The 17,581-nt window shown below is 42.2% G+C and overlaps 1 protein-coding gene across 2 annotated transcripts in view; it reads right to left on the bottom strand.

Annotated features, from left to right (window-relative positions):
- b4galt6 (beta-1,4-galactosyltransferase 6) overlaps positions 1 to 17,581 on the bottom strand; it is a 74,344-nt gene that overhangs the window by 16,895 nt on the left and 39,868 nt on the right. The window contains exons 1-2 of one of the 2 annotated variants that reach the window (XM_033019483.1): positions 2,684 to 2,704; positions 2,313 to 2,432 (exon numbers count right to left, since the gene is read on the bottom strand). In XM_033019483.1, the coding sequence (XP_032875374.1) occupies positions 2,313 to 2,415 (103 nt within the window). In that variant the 5' untranslated portion in view covers positions 2,416 to 2,432; positions 2,684 to 2,704. Of the gene's footprint in view, positions 1 to 2,312; positions 2,433 to 2,683; positions 2,705 to 17,581 lie in introns of those variants that run through there. The other variant, XM_033019482.1, reaches the window with a different exon arrangement.

Here is a 17,581-nt window from a genome sequence, read left to right as displayed (position 1 = left end):
CAGAGATAATTGCAGGGGAATGTGTGAGAAGGTTATTATTTGTCTTTAGTTTTAGCTTGAACCAGGACATCTGAAAATTCAAAGTTTAATACAATAATTGTGCTGATACTGACTCTAACCAACCACATAATGAATATCATCCATTCTGGAGGTTTTATTTGTCTGATGCCATTTAAACTTCACTTGGATTTCAATCACTTCAATGTAAAAGTAATTGGGAATTGGAACAAAAATATGCCCTCGGTACATATTAACTGTAATATAATTATGTATGCGTGTTGGTAGGTGCAATCAAAACAAAGATCTTTTTATCATTATTGTGTTATGAATACCACAGAAAATATTATGTACTCTCAAGATCACATTAAATACAATATTATTGCTTAAATATATATTGTTATTGGACTTTGCATTTTGGAAAAGTTCCAGCTGAGAGGAAGACAGCAAAATACTGAAAATATTAGGGGTGGAAATGACTTCAGGACAGTTTGTTAAGAAAATGAAGGAAATGGTAACAGAATACATACAGCTGAGTGAGTATAATTTTATGGATGAGAAATTGTGTTCAACCAATTGATGACTTCTTTGACAAAATAACTAGCATGTTAGATAACAAGGAAGCCAATGGATGTAGCAAATTTTGTCACACATAAAAGATTACTGCATTAGATAAGCACCTGTGGACTTGAACATAATAGGTTAAGTCCAGGGGGTCAGATATGGGGTTTTATGTGTGGGCAAGGTAGATTATCAGTGAGAGGAGCTAGGAGCAAGGCCAAGTGTGCATACAGAGTCAAGTGTGCAGTCAAAAGCTGGGACCAGTGGAGTGTTCAGCACTGTGAACCTAAGCAGGTAAGCAGCTATGATCAGGGTAGAATAGGGGGCCAGGTGTAAGGCTGGACTCAGAGTCAGGAATGAGAGAAGGTATGCAACTGGAGTCAGGATCAGGAGTATTACCAGGTGTGCAGTGAGACCCAGGTTGGTCAACATGGGCCAAGTGCTTGATTATAATCTGATTTCCATACATGAATACACTAAGATCATTCATGTGCTGCACCTGTTGATCAGAGCCTGACTACTGTGGAATGTAATTAGGAATGTAATTTAGCCTAACCTTATTCATAGCTAATCCAATTTAAAGCATGAATATTGCATTCAAGTGTAAGTTAAAAGACTTGCTACACTATGCACTAGATTGCACAATTTCAAGCTGAAAAATGCAAAAGTTCCGTACCAATGTGAGGGGTGCACCCCCCCCCCCCCTCCCCTCAGTCGCCACGTTCCCTTGGGCTTGGTCTATCGCAATTTCTCACTCCCAACTCTCACCCAATGTTGGCAGCCCTGCTTTGAAAGACACATGGACAGGAAGGGAAAGGTTTAAAGTGATATGGGCCAAATGCGGGCTAACTAAGAGGTGGCACCTTGATCATAGAATCAAACAGTTCCTTCGGCCCAACTTGCCCACACCGATAAACATGCCCCGTCTATTCGTCCTACCTGCCCACTTTTGGCCCATATCCCTCTAAACCTACTCTATCCATGTACCTGTCTAAATCTTTCTTAAACAATGGTTCTGAAACATTAGCAGCAAACACCCTCTGGATAAAGTGCTTAATCATTTAATATTTGACAGCAACAATAGAAAACAAACATCTGTGCAAGAAAACCAATATTGGATGCAGCCAAGGAAATAGAAACCCAATCTGCTAAGGGAATAACTAACTTACCTGATTCAGCAACCAGAGGCAGCAGCTTTTCAACAGCCTGTGACCCATGTTTTAAGATGCAATAGCACTTGATTCACAATTTGCAATTTGGTACGTTTGACACGACTACATTTAGCCCAATTGATTTTCAGATTCGCTCTAACACTTTACCGTGTAAATTTTTTGGATTTGTTAAGCCTCTGTTACTTGTAGTCTCATTGTGGGAAAATTAATACTCAAGTTTTTCTTTAAGTAGAGTGTGGATACAAGGAACTACAGATGCTGGTTTAAAAAAAGACAAAGTGCTTGGGTAATTCAACGGGTCATGCAGCATCTCGTGAGAACATGGAGAAGTGACATTTCAGATTGGGATACTTTTACAGACCATTCCTAAAAAGTAGACACAAGAAGCTGCAGATGCTGGTATACAAAATAAGTGTTGGAGGTCAAAGAGTTAGGTAGGCGAAATCTAGAAGAGAGGATGGGCAGAACAAAGCTTGGAAAGCGATAGATGGGTATGTGGGGGGGGGGGGGGAGGGGTGAGTTGATTGGTTGAATAAAGGCCAGTGATGAAAAAAGTTGCGTCTCATTAATAAGTTCACCCACCTGTGCCATTCAGCGTACTGTTTCTCTTGGTGTATCGGTCTCGAATGAGGATGCCAATAGTTCGCACGTTGTCCCTCAACATTTTGCCTTGTGCTTGCATCATGAAGAGGTAAGTATTTGCTGAAAGATGATACCATGGTTAAACAAGTTACTTGACACAGCACCAATTTTCAAGTACATCATCAGAATCGCTTATAACCTTATGGTTGGCAATATTCCACCTTAACAGAAGGCAGATCTATTGTTTAGTTTAGTTTAGAGATACAGCACGAAAATAGGCCCTCCAGCCCACCGAGTCTATGCCGACCAGCAATCCCCATACACACAAGGGACAATTCCCAATCTTTACCAAAGCTAATTAACCTACAAACCTGCACGTCTTTGGATTGTGGGAGGAAACCGGAGCACCCGGAAAAAATCCACACAGTCACAGGGAGAACTTATAAACTCTGTACAGACAGCACCTGTAATCAAGATTGAAACTGGGTCTCTGGCATTGTAAAGCAGCAACTCTTCTGCAGCACCACTGTGCTGCCCTACCGCTTATTGTAGGTATGTTGCAAAACCTACCTTCAGCAGGACTGCAGATCTGTCCCAGCCCGTGTGCGTGATTTTGGTGCCGTTGAGAGGGGGGCGGGTTTAAAACGCGATTTTCCCTAGGCTATTCAAATCGAGGTTGTTCAGCCTACTTAGTTGCTGACGAAAAATCGCTGGGAGATTCTTTCGCTGGAGCTATTTTTAAACTTAATTGGTTAATTTAATTGTTATAGTAGGTTAAAAATTATCCTCTAAACCCGCGACCGCCGACAACGGGACGGATCTCATACAGGGGACAACGGAAGGTAGGTTGTTTATTTTTACATTAAAAAGGGCTTCTTAAAATCCCTTTATACAAAGTTTTATGTTGCGAGTAGCTAATTTGGGGCCCCATTAAATCCCGCAGTATTTTTCTGAGCATATGGTGGTACAAATCTACTGCAATGGGAATGTTCCAAACCAGCGCGTGCCACAGTATTCCACAGGATCCCACTCGAAAGCTGATTTAAATGGCCATTAATTTACAGCAATTGAACACTAAATTCCTCGCATTTGGCCTATAAATTAATGTAAATGAGATTTTAAATCATGTTTTATTGTGAATTCTTTGTGAATGTTATTTGGACACTTAGGCTATTTATAAATGTTAATCTTTTCTTAAGAAATGGATAGATGTTTAGATCTAGTAATTGAAGTTTGGAATTAGCTACAATTGGGTAACTAACTAATTATATGCTTTAATTTCAGGTCATCCAAGTAAGATTGTTTCATAGGTACACAAAATTGCTGGGGGAACTCAGCGGGTGCAGCAGCATCTATGGAGCGAAGGAAATAGGCGACGTTTCGGGCCGAAACCCTTCTTCAGACTGATAGGGGGTGGGGAAAGAAAGAAGGACAAAGGGAGGAGGAGGAGGAGCCCGAGGGCGGGCGGATGGGAGGAGACAGCTAGAGGGTGAAGGAAGGGGAGGGGGGGAGGGGACAGCACGGGCTAGCCAAATTGGGAGAATTCAATGTTGATGCCAAGGGGACGCAAGGACAATTAAGATTGTTTCATATTTGTTTCAGAATGTTTCAATCTATAGTAACTGAAAATTTCTTTCAGTTCTCTTAATTTTTAAGAAAGTTATGGCTATTTCACTGTCCTCGATCACAGCTTTTGTGTTAAGTCAATGGAAAATCAATAGGGAACAAGATGTTAATTTCCGAGTATGAAAATGGCCATAACTTTTTTAATACTGAAGATATGAAAGTGAATTAGGTGTGAAATTAAACTTATTTTTGTGCTTTATCTGATAGGATGAATTGCAGACTTGATTTTTAAAATCTCAAAATGTTGTAACATTGCTACTTATTGTTCAAAAAAAAATTGTTGGTTTAACTAATGGATCAAAGGTAAACCCAACATCAGAAAATCACCTGTTGAAAGCACAATTTTAGTTTACGATTACCTTCAAAATTAGAACTTTTAGAATCACTTAAAAACATTTTTTTTAAATTCTCAATCAAAGTTATTCCATGCCAGGCAATAATTAAATTATTTTAATGGCTCATTTCATTTTAAAGTTTGGAAATATCAAAGAAGTTAACTTAAGCAGGTTCGAGCACTTGCTAAATTTAGTCCATTTTTAGGAGAATGGGGCAAAGATTTAAATTGCTTACTGCATAAGACAACTTTGGTACTAATGAAAAAAGGAGGAAAATAATGAAAATAACATCTAAAATGTTGCCCTTTGGCAGGTGCTCTATGCTGTCTGGGCATCTTTGCCAATATACATCTCATTTTACTAAAAGTGGCTGCAGCCAAACTAACATTAAAATTTCAGTACTTATTTGTAATTTTTTCCCCATGCAATTTCCATCAATTAGGAAACCCTCTCCTCCACTTTACATGGGACCACTAGACCTTGATTTGGTCCAGACTTTTTAGTGGAAATACGGGTATGCTTGTAAGTTCACAAAATTTTAACAGCTACAAAAAACAGTAAGTTCTGTCCCAGTTACTCTGTTCCTCTAGAATATATAACTCTATCAACTGGATCCTGAGCTTGAAACAAGTTGAATTTCCTGTTCCTGTAAACAATATGTTGGGGAGAGGGAGAGCTTCCCCTTCAAATAAAAGATACATTTTCTGTAACCACATAAGGAATGTGTTAATTACTGAGACACAACCTGCAGTGAAAATTAATTTTGTTTTATTCATTTTTCAAGATTGGGACTTGCTTCCTTATCTAAATAAGGTTTTAAAACTGGCCAATTTTCACTAGAGGGCATAGCTTTAAGGTGAGAGTGGCAAAGCTTAAAGAGGGGCAAAGTTTAAAGGAGGTGTGCAGGGCAACTACTTTTAAATAGAGAGTGGTGAGTGCCTGGAACTTGCTGCTGGAGGTGGTGTTTGAGACATATATGACAGTGGCATTTAAGGCACATTTGGATAGGCACATGGATATTCAGGGAATGGAGGGAAATGGATTATGTGCAGGATGCTGTGCAGGATGAACGGGTGTCCGTGGTTATGGGGAGGAGGGCAGGAGATTGAGAGGGAAAGATTGAATGACGGAGTAGACTTGATGGTCTGAATGGCCTTATTCTGCTCCTAGAATATGTACATGATAAGATTGGTCTGGCATGTTCCGTACAGACATAGTGGGCCGAAGGGCCTGTCCCTGCTCTATATTGTTCTATGTTCTACCACCGTGATGCTGGGTAGGCAATGAAAATTGAAGTAATTTTCAAGTTAGAATAATCTGTGACAGAAGAGATAGTTGAAGTCTCATGTCCCACTTGTTTACTGTCTTTGTCTTTATTGGTGGTTGAAGATGCATGTACAGAAGACCCTTGCTGAAGTCAGTACAGTTTGTAGATAAGATACAATGCATCCACTATGTGGCTGAGGTGGAGGAAATTATATTTTTAGAATAGTATTTGGGATGACCATCAGCAGATACCTTTGCCCTGGGGGGCATCAAGCTTCCAGCTAAGTGGAGAGTATTTCAATGTGCTCATGACTTGCATTAGGATCAGTTAGGCCTTGTAAATAATGTATTAGAGACCTAAAGAACTGCTGATGCTGGAATGTTGAGCAAAACACCAAGTGTTGGAGGAACTCAATAGTTCAGGCAGCATCTCTGGTAGGATTCCGTTTCCTCCACAGATGCTGCCCGACCTGCTGAGTTTTTCCAGCACTTTCCATTTTACTTTATAACAGATTTTGGAGTCAGGATGTACACTTGTTACAGGAAAACTATCTTCCAAATTGTTCTTATATTCATTGTCGATAGGTGACAGGATATTTCAGTAATGGGAAAGCCCAGTGCCAGAGGGCACAGACTCAGAATAAAAGGACGTACCTTCAAAATGGAGATGAAGAGAAATTTCTTTAATCAGAGGGTGGAGAATCTGTGGAATTCACTGCCACTGACAGCTGTGGAAGCCAAGTCATTGGGTATTTTTAAGGTGGATTAGGAAGGAGGAACGTCAAAGGTTACAAGGAGAAGACCGGAGAATGAGGCGAGAGGGGAAAATAGATCTGCCATAATTGAATGGTGGAGTAGACTCCATGGGCTGATTCTAATTGGGGCGATGCCTAATTCTGCTCTTATGTCTTATGGTGACTGGCCTAGTTAGGCTTCTTGAAAAGGGCCTGTCCCACTTGGGTGACCTAATCCGCGAGTCCAGAAGAGTGTCTTCAACCTTCAAGCTCGAGGGCACTCTCCTGGAAAGCCTCGAGCTGGATTGACCGGCCGCGTTGAAACCGCGGTTCAGGCAGCATCCAAGCTGGATCGACCGAACCACGAGCTGCATTGACCGACCGCACACATACACACACACATCGCGAAGGTGGGGGCCAGGGAAAGTGGAGGAGCGCTGTCTGCGCGATGAAGAGGAAGGTAAACGGCTGCCACAGAGTACGGTAAGTCCTTTAGAGAGCACGGAGGGAGGGGATGGGGGGGGGGGAAGGAGGAGAGAAGGAGAGGAGACACGTTTAAGAAGTTTAGCAGGCATTTTACCTACCGGTAGGTCTTCCAAGGCCCTGACTGGCAATCACCAAGGTGCAGAGTTAAGTAGGGTAACAGCTGCGGGGAATAAGCTGTTCCTGAACCTGCTGGTCCGGCAACGGAGAGACCTGTAGCGCCTCCCAGATGGGAGGAGGGTGGTTGGGGTGAGAGCAGTCCTTGACGATGCTGCGCGCCCTTCGCAGACATCACTTGCTCTGGACAGACTCAATGGAGGGGAGTGAGGGAACCGGTGATGCGTTGGGCAGTTTTCACCACCCTCTGCAATGTCTTCCGGTCGGAGACAGAACAGTTGCCAGATCATACTGTGATCCAGTTAGTAAGGATGCTCGCGATGACGCAGCGGTAGAAGTTCACCAAAATCTGAGGAGACAGATGGACCTTCTTTAGTCTCCTCAAGAAGAAGAGACGCTGGTGAGCCTTCTTGATCAGTGTTGAGGTATTGTGGGTCCAAGAGAGGTCATCAGAGATGTTGACCCCCAGAAACCTGAACCTGGAAACACGCTCCACCTCCGTCCCGTTAATATGGATGGGGGTGTGCGTGCCACCCCTAGACCTTCTGTAGTCCACAATTAGCTCCTTGGTCTTCTTAGTGTTAAGGGCCAGATTGTTGTCAGCGCACCATGCTGCTAGGAGCTGGACCTCCTCTCTATAGGCCGACTCATCGTTGTCGCTGATGAGGCCAATCACCGTTGTATCATCTGCATACTTGATGATGATGATGATTGTACCATGTACAAGTGTGCAGTCATAGGTGAAGAGGGAGTAGAGGAGAGGGCTCAGCACACAGCCCTGTAGAACGCCAGTTCAGGGTTCAGGGTGAGGGTTGAAGAGGTGTGGTTGTCTAACCCAGTGATTCCCAAACTGGGGCCATGGCAAATTTCAGGGAGGCCACAGAAAAAATTTGGGATTTAGGGGGCCACAGGTTCAATGAAGGTGGCCACTTTTTTCCCGCTAATAATGTCAGGGGGGGGCACAGAAAAATTAAAGATCCCAAGGGGGCCATGAGCTAAAAAAGGTTGGGAACCACTGGTCTAACCTAACAGACTGGGGTCTGTTGGTTAGAAAGTCCAGTATCCAGTTGCAGAGGGAGGGGTCGATGCCCAGGTCGATGAGTTTGGTGATCAGTTTGGAGGGTATAATGGTGTTAAATGCTGAGCTAAAGTCGATGAACAGCATTCTCACGTAGGTGTCTCTGTTGTCGAGGTGGGAGAGGGCGGAGTGAAGTGCCATGGAGATGGCATCCACCGTACTCCTGTTCTTGCGGTAGGCGAACTGATAGGGGTCCAGTGTGGGAGGTAGGCAGCCTTTGAGGTGTGCCAGGACCGGCCTCTCGAAGCACTTGGTGATGATGGGAGTAAGTGCAACTGGGCGGAAGTCGTTGAGGCTCGCCGCAGTGGAGTGTTTTGGCACCGTGCGCATGATGGAGGTGGTTTTAAGGCACGTGGGGACAGCTGCTTGGGCAAGTGACAGGTTGAAGATGTCAGTCCAGACGTCTGACAGCTGCGCAGCACAGGCCCCGAGGACGCGCCCGGGGATGCTGTCAGGGCCAGCAGCCTTTCGTGCATTAATCCTGCTCAGTGCCGCATGCACGCCGATGGGGGTGAGTGTGAGGGGCTGGTGATCAGCAGGGAGCACAGCCACAAGAACACTGTCAATAATCATGAAAATAGTGATGAGAGGCAGTGTAGACCAACTGGGCAGTAATTGGCTGCATTTAATTTGCACTGTTGTTTGTGCTTATGAGAAATCCGCACATTTTCCTCACATTGCAAAAGTTGCACTGTTACAAATGTCTCCTGACACTTCAAGTTTCAAACTCTATGCCTCTCGGTAACATTTTCTCAATTGGCATGACAGATACACAGTTGCTTATTCTGTTCTCATAGGTCTAAAGACGGTGTTGGGAAGTCCTGCAACAAGTACATCAAGTTCTTCCACAAAGCCAGCAAAAATTCAAGGCGAGTGTAATGAATGACACAATTTATCCCAATATATTGACCAATCTAGAGTGTTCCCTTCACTATTCCAGTGGCAACCAACACATTATGCCAGTCTTTCAATGGACTTACACCTAGAATCAGGACAGTGTTACGTTCAGCAAACCAGCCCTTCATTACGAAAAGAAAAAAAAAGAACCAGGGGCCACAGTTTAAGAATAAGGGGTAAGCCATTTAGAACAGAGATGAGGAAACACTTTTTCACACAGAGTTGTGAGTCTGTTGAATTATTTGTCTCAGAGGGCGGTGGAAATCCGGTTCTCTGGATACTTTCAAGAGAGAGCTAGAAAGGGCTCTTAAAGATAGCGGAGTCCGCGGATATGGGGAGATGGCGGATATGGGGTACTGATTGTGGATGATCAACCATGATCACATTGAATGGCGGTGCTGGCTCGAAGGGCCGAATGGCCTACTCCTGCACTTATTGTCTATTGTCCCCTGGCGGTCTAGGATGGAGGATGACATGCAGGCCCAGGTTGACTGCGTCATCCACAGATCCAAAGAATACCACCTCATCTGTGAAACACAGTGGTGGTGGTGGTGTTATGGCCTGGGCATAGAAACGTAGAAAATAGGTGCCATCGGCCCTTCGAGCCAGCACCGCCATTCATTGTGATCATGGTTGATCATCCACAATCAGTACCCCATTGCTGATCGTCCCCTATCAATAACTCGTGCCTGCTTTCTCCCCATATCCCTTGACTCCACTAGCCCCTAGAGCTCTATCTAACTCTCTCTTAAATCCATCCAGCGACTTGGCCTCCATTGTCCTCTGTGGCAGGGAATTCCATAAATTCACAACTCTCTGGGTGAAAACGTTTTTTCTCACCTCAGTCTTAAATTACCTCCCCTTTATTCTAAGACTGTGGCCCCTGGTTCTAGACTCGCCCAACATTGTGATCATTTTTCCTGCATCTAGCTTGTCCAGTCCTTTTATAATTTTATATGTTTCTATAAGATCCCCCTCATCCTTCTAAACTCTAGTGAATACAACCCTAGTATTTTCAATCTTTCTTCATATGACAGTCCCACCATCCCAGGGATCAATCTCGTGAACCTACGCTGCACTGCCTCAATCACAAGGATGTCCTTCCTCAAATTAGGAGACCAAAACTGTACACAATACTCCAGATGTGGTCTCACCAGAGCCCTATACAACTGCAGAAGAACCTCTTTACTCCTCTACTGAAATCCTCTTGTTATGAAGGCCAACATTCCATTAGCTTTCTTCACTGCCTGCTGTACCTGTAAGCCAACTTTCAGTGACTGGTGTACAAGGACGCCCAGGTCTCGCTGCACCTCCCCCTTACCTAACCTAACCCCATTGAGATAATAATCTGCCCCCTTGTTTTTGCCGCCAAAGTGGATAACCTCACATTTATCTATATTATACTGCATCTGCCACGCATCTGCCCAGTCACTCAACCGGTCCTGGTCACCCTGCAACCTCCTAACATCCTCTTCACAGCTCACACTGCCACCCAGCTTTATGTCGTCCGCAAACTTGCTAGTGTTGCTCCTAATTCCCTCTTCCAAATCATTAATATATATGGTAAACAGTTGCGGCCCCAACACGGAGCCTTGCGGCACTCCACTTGCCACTGCCTGCCATTCTGAAAAGGACCCGTTCACTCCTATTCTTTGCTTCCGGTCTGCCAACCAATTTTCTATCCAAGTCAACACCCTACCCCCAATACCATGTGCTCTAATTATAGTCACTAGTCTCCCGTGCGGGACCTTATCAAAGGCTTTCTGAAAGTCTAGATACACTACATCCACTGGCACCCCTTCATCCATTTTACTTGTCACATCCTCAAAGAATTCCAGAAGATTAGTCAAGCATGAGTTCCCTTTCATAAATCCATGTTGACTTGGACTAATCCTTTTACTGCTATCCAAATGCCCCATTATTACCTCTTTAATAATTGACTCCAGCATCTTTCCCACCACTGAAGTCAGGCTAACTGGTCTGTAATTTCCTGTTTTCTCTCTCGCTCCTTTCTAGAAAAGTGGGATAACATTAGCTATCCTGCAATCCACAGGAACTGATCCTGAATCTATTGAACAAAAACAAGGGGGCATGTATGGCTGCTGAAGGTACTGGCTCACTTATCTTCATTCATGATACAACTGCTGATGGTAGTAGCATAATTAATTCTGAAGTGTATAGACACATCCTATCTGCTCAAGTTCAAACAAATGCCTCGAAACTCATTGGCCTGTGGTTCATTCTACAGCGAATAGAATGGAGTTTTTCCAAAACTAAAGAATGGTCACTTCTTGAGTGTCCAAGTCAATCACCCGATCTGAACCCAACTGAACATGCCTTTCATATGCGGAAAAGAAAACTGAAGGGGACTAGCCCCCAAAACAAGCATAAGCTAAAGATGGCTGCAATACAGTCCTGACAGAGCATCACCAGAGAAGATGCCCAGCAACTAGCGATGTTCATGAATTGCAGACTTCATTACATGCAAAGGATATGCAACAAAATACTAAACATGACTACTTTCATTGACATGACATTGTTGTGTCCCAAACATTATGGTGCACTGAAATGGGGGAACAATGTATAAACACTGCTGTAATTACTACATGGTGAAACCAAAATGTGTAAAAATGGCCTTTATTAAAATATGACAATGCACACTTTAACCACATATGATTTTTTTCTATTACAAATCTCAAATTGTGGAGTACAGCGGCAAATAAATAAAAGATGGGTCTTTGTCCCAAACATTATGGAGGGCACTGTAGATAATTTTTTGATTAGTGCAAGCGTCAGAGGATATGGGAAGAAGATAGGAGAATGGGGCTAGGAGGGAGAGATGGATCAGCCGTGATTGAATAGCGGAGTAGACTTGATAGGCTGAATGGCCTAATTCTACTCCTATCACTTATGACCTATGAAATAATAGTACAGACACTGTGGGCCAAAGGGCCTGTTCCTGTGCTGGACTGAGCTATGTAATAACATTTATATGTTTAGTTCAGCGATACAGCACGGAAAGGCCTTTGGCCCACTGAGTCCGTGCCGACCAGCGATCCCCGCACACTAACGCAATCCTACACACACGAGGGACAATTTACAATTATACCAACCCAATGAACCTACAAACCTGTACGTCTTTGGAGTGTGGGAGGAAACCAGATATCCCTGAGAAAACGCACGCAGGTCACGGGGAGAACGTACAAACTCCGCACAGACAGCACCCGCAGTCAGGATCGAACCCGGGTCTCTGGCGCAATAAGGCAGTAACTCTACCAACGTGCCACCCATATATTCAAAGAAACATAAAATAACCCAATTTATGCATGACATTAAAAGATTTACTGTGACTTGGATTTCCAAGTTGTCATGAAGGGAAAAATCTCGAGTGTGTTGGTGACACTTCAGGGTTCCTAGGAAATTTACACCCATTGAGATTTATGTGTTTCTTTGTAACCAATTAAAAAGGGAATCTATAAATGGCCATTAATTTGTTTTATCCTTTCGCTGGAAGTAAAATGCACACTTGCACTTTCCTTCCTGGCCAACACATCCATTACAGTAAGAAAAATGATAAAGGCCACTGGCACAACTATGGTCACAGATTTGCTACTTGTGCTCCAAAGCTCGCTACTTTCCCTCGAGCCAAGATTGCAGGACAAATAATTAAAGCATTAAAAGTGAACAATAATATAAAAAGGAAAACACTGATTCAGAAAATAAATAAAAATAACCAGTGTAGAGCAATTTTTCCATTACAATTCTGTCCCAGTATGTACTTGCAAAATTGCTATTACAGTGGCCTAGGTGGATGGGTATAATAACAAAGCCTATTTGTATTCAAATATGAAGACAATGATATATAATAGTGGATTTGTAATAAGAAGCAAAAACCACCTCCAGTACTTAAACACAAATAAGGTTGGTGTTCCACTATTTAATATCAAATATATTATGAGAGAAAGAGAAAGCCATTTCATGTTCAAGTATTATCAAAATCTTCACAGTGCATTATGTATATGATTCTTTAGTTTGTAAAGTTATCGTACAATATATCTTTGGTCTTGTTGAGTAAAATTTCAAATTCACCATAATTAGAGCCACAGAGCCCAGAAACAGGTGTTTTAGCCCAACTCATTCATGCTGACTAAGATGTCTAGATAACTTATTTCATTTGCTTGGGTTTGGCTACTAATCATGTCACCTACATTCTCATTTTAATTATTTAGCTGACAAACAGTAAATTTAATGGGAGTGCTGAAAACAAGGCACCGTAGTGCCAAATGCCAAATAATTTGCATTTCGGAACTAGTACAACTGTCGCCGAATCTACACTTGGTCTCACCGATGTAAAGGAGGCCACATCGGGAGCACTGAGAAAGGTCCTGACACGGAACATCAACTATCCGAGGTGTTGTTCAATATGGGTTACTCCAGCACTATCTTTTTTTTAGATTTCCAAATAATCAGATTGCAATTACTCGAGTTTTATTGTGGCCAGATTTCTAGAGATGAAATCCCATTTCTGACTGCTGCCACTTCATGACAACAGTGGATATCAAATGTAACTACAGTGCTTGCAAGCATTGTAGATACCTGTCCAATGCACATTTATTTCTTGTAGCATATTAAATGGTTGAATAGTTTAATTAGATTGTATCAATGAATTATAAAAAACTCAAATAGTTGCTGATATCTATATTCTAATTTTGTGATGCTCATGTGAATTGTTCAGTTGAAAATTAGTATGTTTAGTGTACTTTAGAAAATCTTCCAACTTTCAAAGGTATCAAAGGTATCAAAGGTATTTTATTGGTCACATTCACATACACCGAGGTGTAATGAAGTGAAATGCTTTTTGCCATTTTGCAGCACACAAAGAAAGAATACAGACATAACACCAATGAGAGTCACAAACACAAAGAACATCCCCCCACAATGGCTCCCACCATGAGGGAAGGCACAAAGTCCAGTCCCCAACCCCAGTTCACCCATAGTCGGGCCCACTTTAACTAACTAAAAATAAAAAGGTGAAAAGACAGACAACTGCTGGCAGGGCAGCCGTGCACAGGACAGCGCCCCCTTCGAACTTTCATTTCACTTCCACTGCAGTCCAACAGATTGCATTTTTAAGCACTTTTGTATTCCAGAATATTAAACTGAAATTTCTAATGTGATGACTTTACAGCACATCTTTAGTCATGGTCTTTATTATATTTAGTATCAACATATGTCCAAGGTTTGAGGTCATTCTACGTCCTGAAGTTCAGTAATTTCTGCTTCTCGCTTTCTTGGGCAGACTCAATTGATACTCTTCCCGTGTTGTAAAGATTCTACAATGTCCTTTTGAATTTTGCAAACTTTGCTCAATTTAACCATGAGGAAGGCAACCCTTGTGACATTGTTGCACATTCCATTATTGAATAAGGCTATTGATGAAACCCAAAATACTGCAGGTGCTACAAATATGAAATAAATTACAATTCTCTGCCTCAGAAGGCAGTGGAGGCCAATGATCTGGATGCTTTCAAGAGAGAGTTAGATAGACCTCTTAAAGATAGCGGAGTCAGGGGATATGGCGAGAAGGCAGGAATGGGGTACTGATTGTGGATGATCAGCCATGATCGTATTGAATGGCGGTGCTGGCTCGAAGGGCCAAATGGCCTACTCCTGCACCTATTGTCTATTGGATCGGAATTGTTAACACTGTTTCTCTCTTCACTGAATTTGCCTGACCTGAACGTTCCCAGTGTTTTCTGTTAATATAGCAATGTATCATTGCTGTAAGCAAGCATTAGACTGTCTTTGTTGTGGCCCATTTTGATCCATTTGATTGATTGAAAGATACAGCATGGAAAAAGGCCCTTCACCACACACTGACCATAGATCACCCATTCTCACTGGTTCTATGTTATCCCACTTTCGCATCCACTTCCACACACTAGAGGCAATGTACAGAGGCCATTTAACCTACAAATCCGCAAGTCTTTGGATGTGGGTGGAAACTGGAGGGCCTGAAGGAAATCCACGTGGTAATTGGGAGAACATGCAAACTCCACACGGGCAGCACCCAAAGTCAGGATTGAACCCTGATCTCTGGCACTGTGAGGTAGCAGCTCTACCAGCTGCACCACTGTGTCGACCTAAACTTAATGTAATTTTATTCAATAAACTAAAATGTTATGTGCACGAAGACTTGACAATTGGTTTAATCTATGCAGAATGTTGCTTTAAGATTAATTGATTTGATTTTCTTGTTCATTAACTGCTAAACTTGACAGTGTCACTGTCCAAACATATTGCTAATTGTATTTATAGAAGGATAATGAAATAGGAGGATAACGAAATAGAACGCAGCAAGAATGAAAGTATGAAAGTGATGAAGGCAAATTTAATGGTTCAAAAATAAATTATTAAGGGTGGATAAAATTGTAGACATTTGTTGCAGGCCAAAACTGTATACGTGGAGTTTGCATGTTCTTCCTCTAAGCACGTGGGTATTTCTCGGGTTCTCAGATTTCCTCCCACATCCCAAAGATTTGCAAGTTGGTAGGTTAAATAGCCACTATAAATAGATGCTTGTGTGTAGGTAAGTGATAGAACCTGGAGGAAGTGTTGGGAATGCAATAATAATAAAATTAGATTAGTGCAGGATCAGGCAAAGTGGGTTTTCAATGGTTGGCACAGACTCAGTGGGTCAAGGAGCCTATTCCCAATTTGTATAATTTCAACTCAACCAAAAACTGGGAGGAAAAAAAACAAAGCACTGGAGTAAATCAGCGAGTCAGGCATCTTCTGTGACGACATGGATAGGTGATGTTTTGGGTTGGAACTGTTCCAAGGCTTGTATTTATTCCAGCGATGTGATCTGACCCGCTGAGTTACTCCAGCACTTTCTTTTATAAACCAGCATCTGCAGTTACTTGTCTTGAGTGTATGATTGACGCAATCCATCACGAATATTATCTGTAATTTAAAGCTACTTCAAGTACATAATCAGTTATGAATTCAAGTCAAGCTTGGGAATGACTAGGGAGCCTAATTAAATAATTTCAAAAGTGTGTATCACAGGAACACGTATGTCATCTCTGCAGAAGCAGGGAATTTTTAAGAGTTTACCACATCAAACAAGTGTCCTGACAGCAGGGAGGAAAGGGTTTGTTGAAGAGAGATGGAACAGGGTATCATCAGCATATGTCCAAGACCTTTAATTTGTATGCAGGTGATATTGTTGAAGGAAATTAGAAGAAGTTGGTAGAGATTACAACCTTGAGAGAAAGGTTACAGCTCCAATAAAATAATGTAGCAAAATAACTAAGTTGTGTTAGAAGCCATGGATGCATAGGAATGGTTAAAAGGCTAGAGTATGGAAAATCTGAAAGTTAAATGATGCTGCAGTATGGTAATGTAGCATGTTGGCAGATTTGGTTACTTTGGAAATGGGTCATAAAAATGGTAAATTTTCAAAATTGGGTATTTGATGAATTTGAACAATCAGCAGAAATCATATTTTCAATTCTAGCCTCCCATGCATCTCCAATTCAAGCTAGTGCTTCCAGTTCATGTATAGCATGATTAATGGCATTATAGTACTCTGATATTGGCTCTGGGATCTATAAATCTTCCACAAAACTCTGACTGTTTCCTCCATGTAAAAATATGACAAAATCCTCAGTGCCCTCCATAATGTTTGGGCCAAAGACCCATCATTTATTTATTTGCCTCAGCACTCCACAATTTGAGATTTGTAATAGAAAAAAAATCATATGTGGTTAAAAGTACACACTGCCAGATTTTAATAAAGGCCATTTTTATACATTTTGGTTTCACCATGTAGAAATTACAGCAGTGTTTATACATAGTCCCCCATTTCAGGGCACCATAATGTTTGGGACACAGCAATGTTATGTAAATGGAAGTAGTCATGTTTAGTATTTTGTTGCATATCCTTTGCATGCAATGACTGCTTGAAGTCTGCGATTCATGGACATCACCAGTTGCTGGGTGTCTTCTCTGATGATGCTCTGCCAGGCCTGTATTGCAGCCATCATTAGCTTATGCTTGTTTTGGGGGCTAGTTCCCTTCAGTTTTCTCTTCAGCATATAAAAGGCATGCTCAATTGGGTTCAGATCGGGTGATTGACTTGACCACTCAAGAGTTGACCATTTTTTAGCTTTGAAAAACTCCTTTGTTGCTTTAGCAGTATGTTTGGGATCATTGTCTTGCTGTAGAATGAACCGCCGCCCAATGAGTTTTGAGGCATTTGTTTGAACTTGAACAGATAGGATGTGTCTATGCTCTTCAGAATTCATTATGCTAATACCATCAGCAGTTGTATCATCAATGAAGATAAGTGAGCCAGTACCTTCAACAGCCATACAGGCACAGGCCATAACACCCCCACCACCGTGTTTCACAGATGAGGTGGTATGCTTTGGATCTTGGGCAGTTCCTTCTCTCCTCCATACTTTGCTCTTGCCATCACTCTGATATGTTAATCTTCATCTCATCTGTCCACAAGACCTTCGTCTCATCTGTCCACAAGAACAAAGGTGACGGAAAGACTAGGTGCTGAGAGCTCTTTTATACCTGCATGAAGGAGGCATTAAACACATCTGAGCAATTACAAACGCCTGTGAAGCCATGTGTCCCAAACATTATGGAGGGCACTGTACCTGTTGAACCATTTACTCATCTATTCTAAAATATTCTTGAGGCCCATTGTATTTGTTA

Source organism: Amblyraja radiata, chromosome 4 (genome assembly GCF_010909765.2).
Source record: "Amblyraja radiata isolate CabotCenter1 chromosome 4, sAmbRad1.1.pri, whole genome shotgun sequence".
NCBI lineage: Eukaryota > Metazoa > Chordata > Chondrichthyes > Rajiformes > Rajidae > Amblyraja > Amblyraja radiata.
Note: the sequence above shows the minus strand (reverse complement) of the source record. Positions and strands in the feature narration are given on the sequence as shown.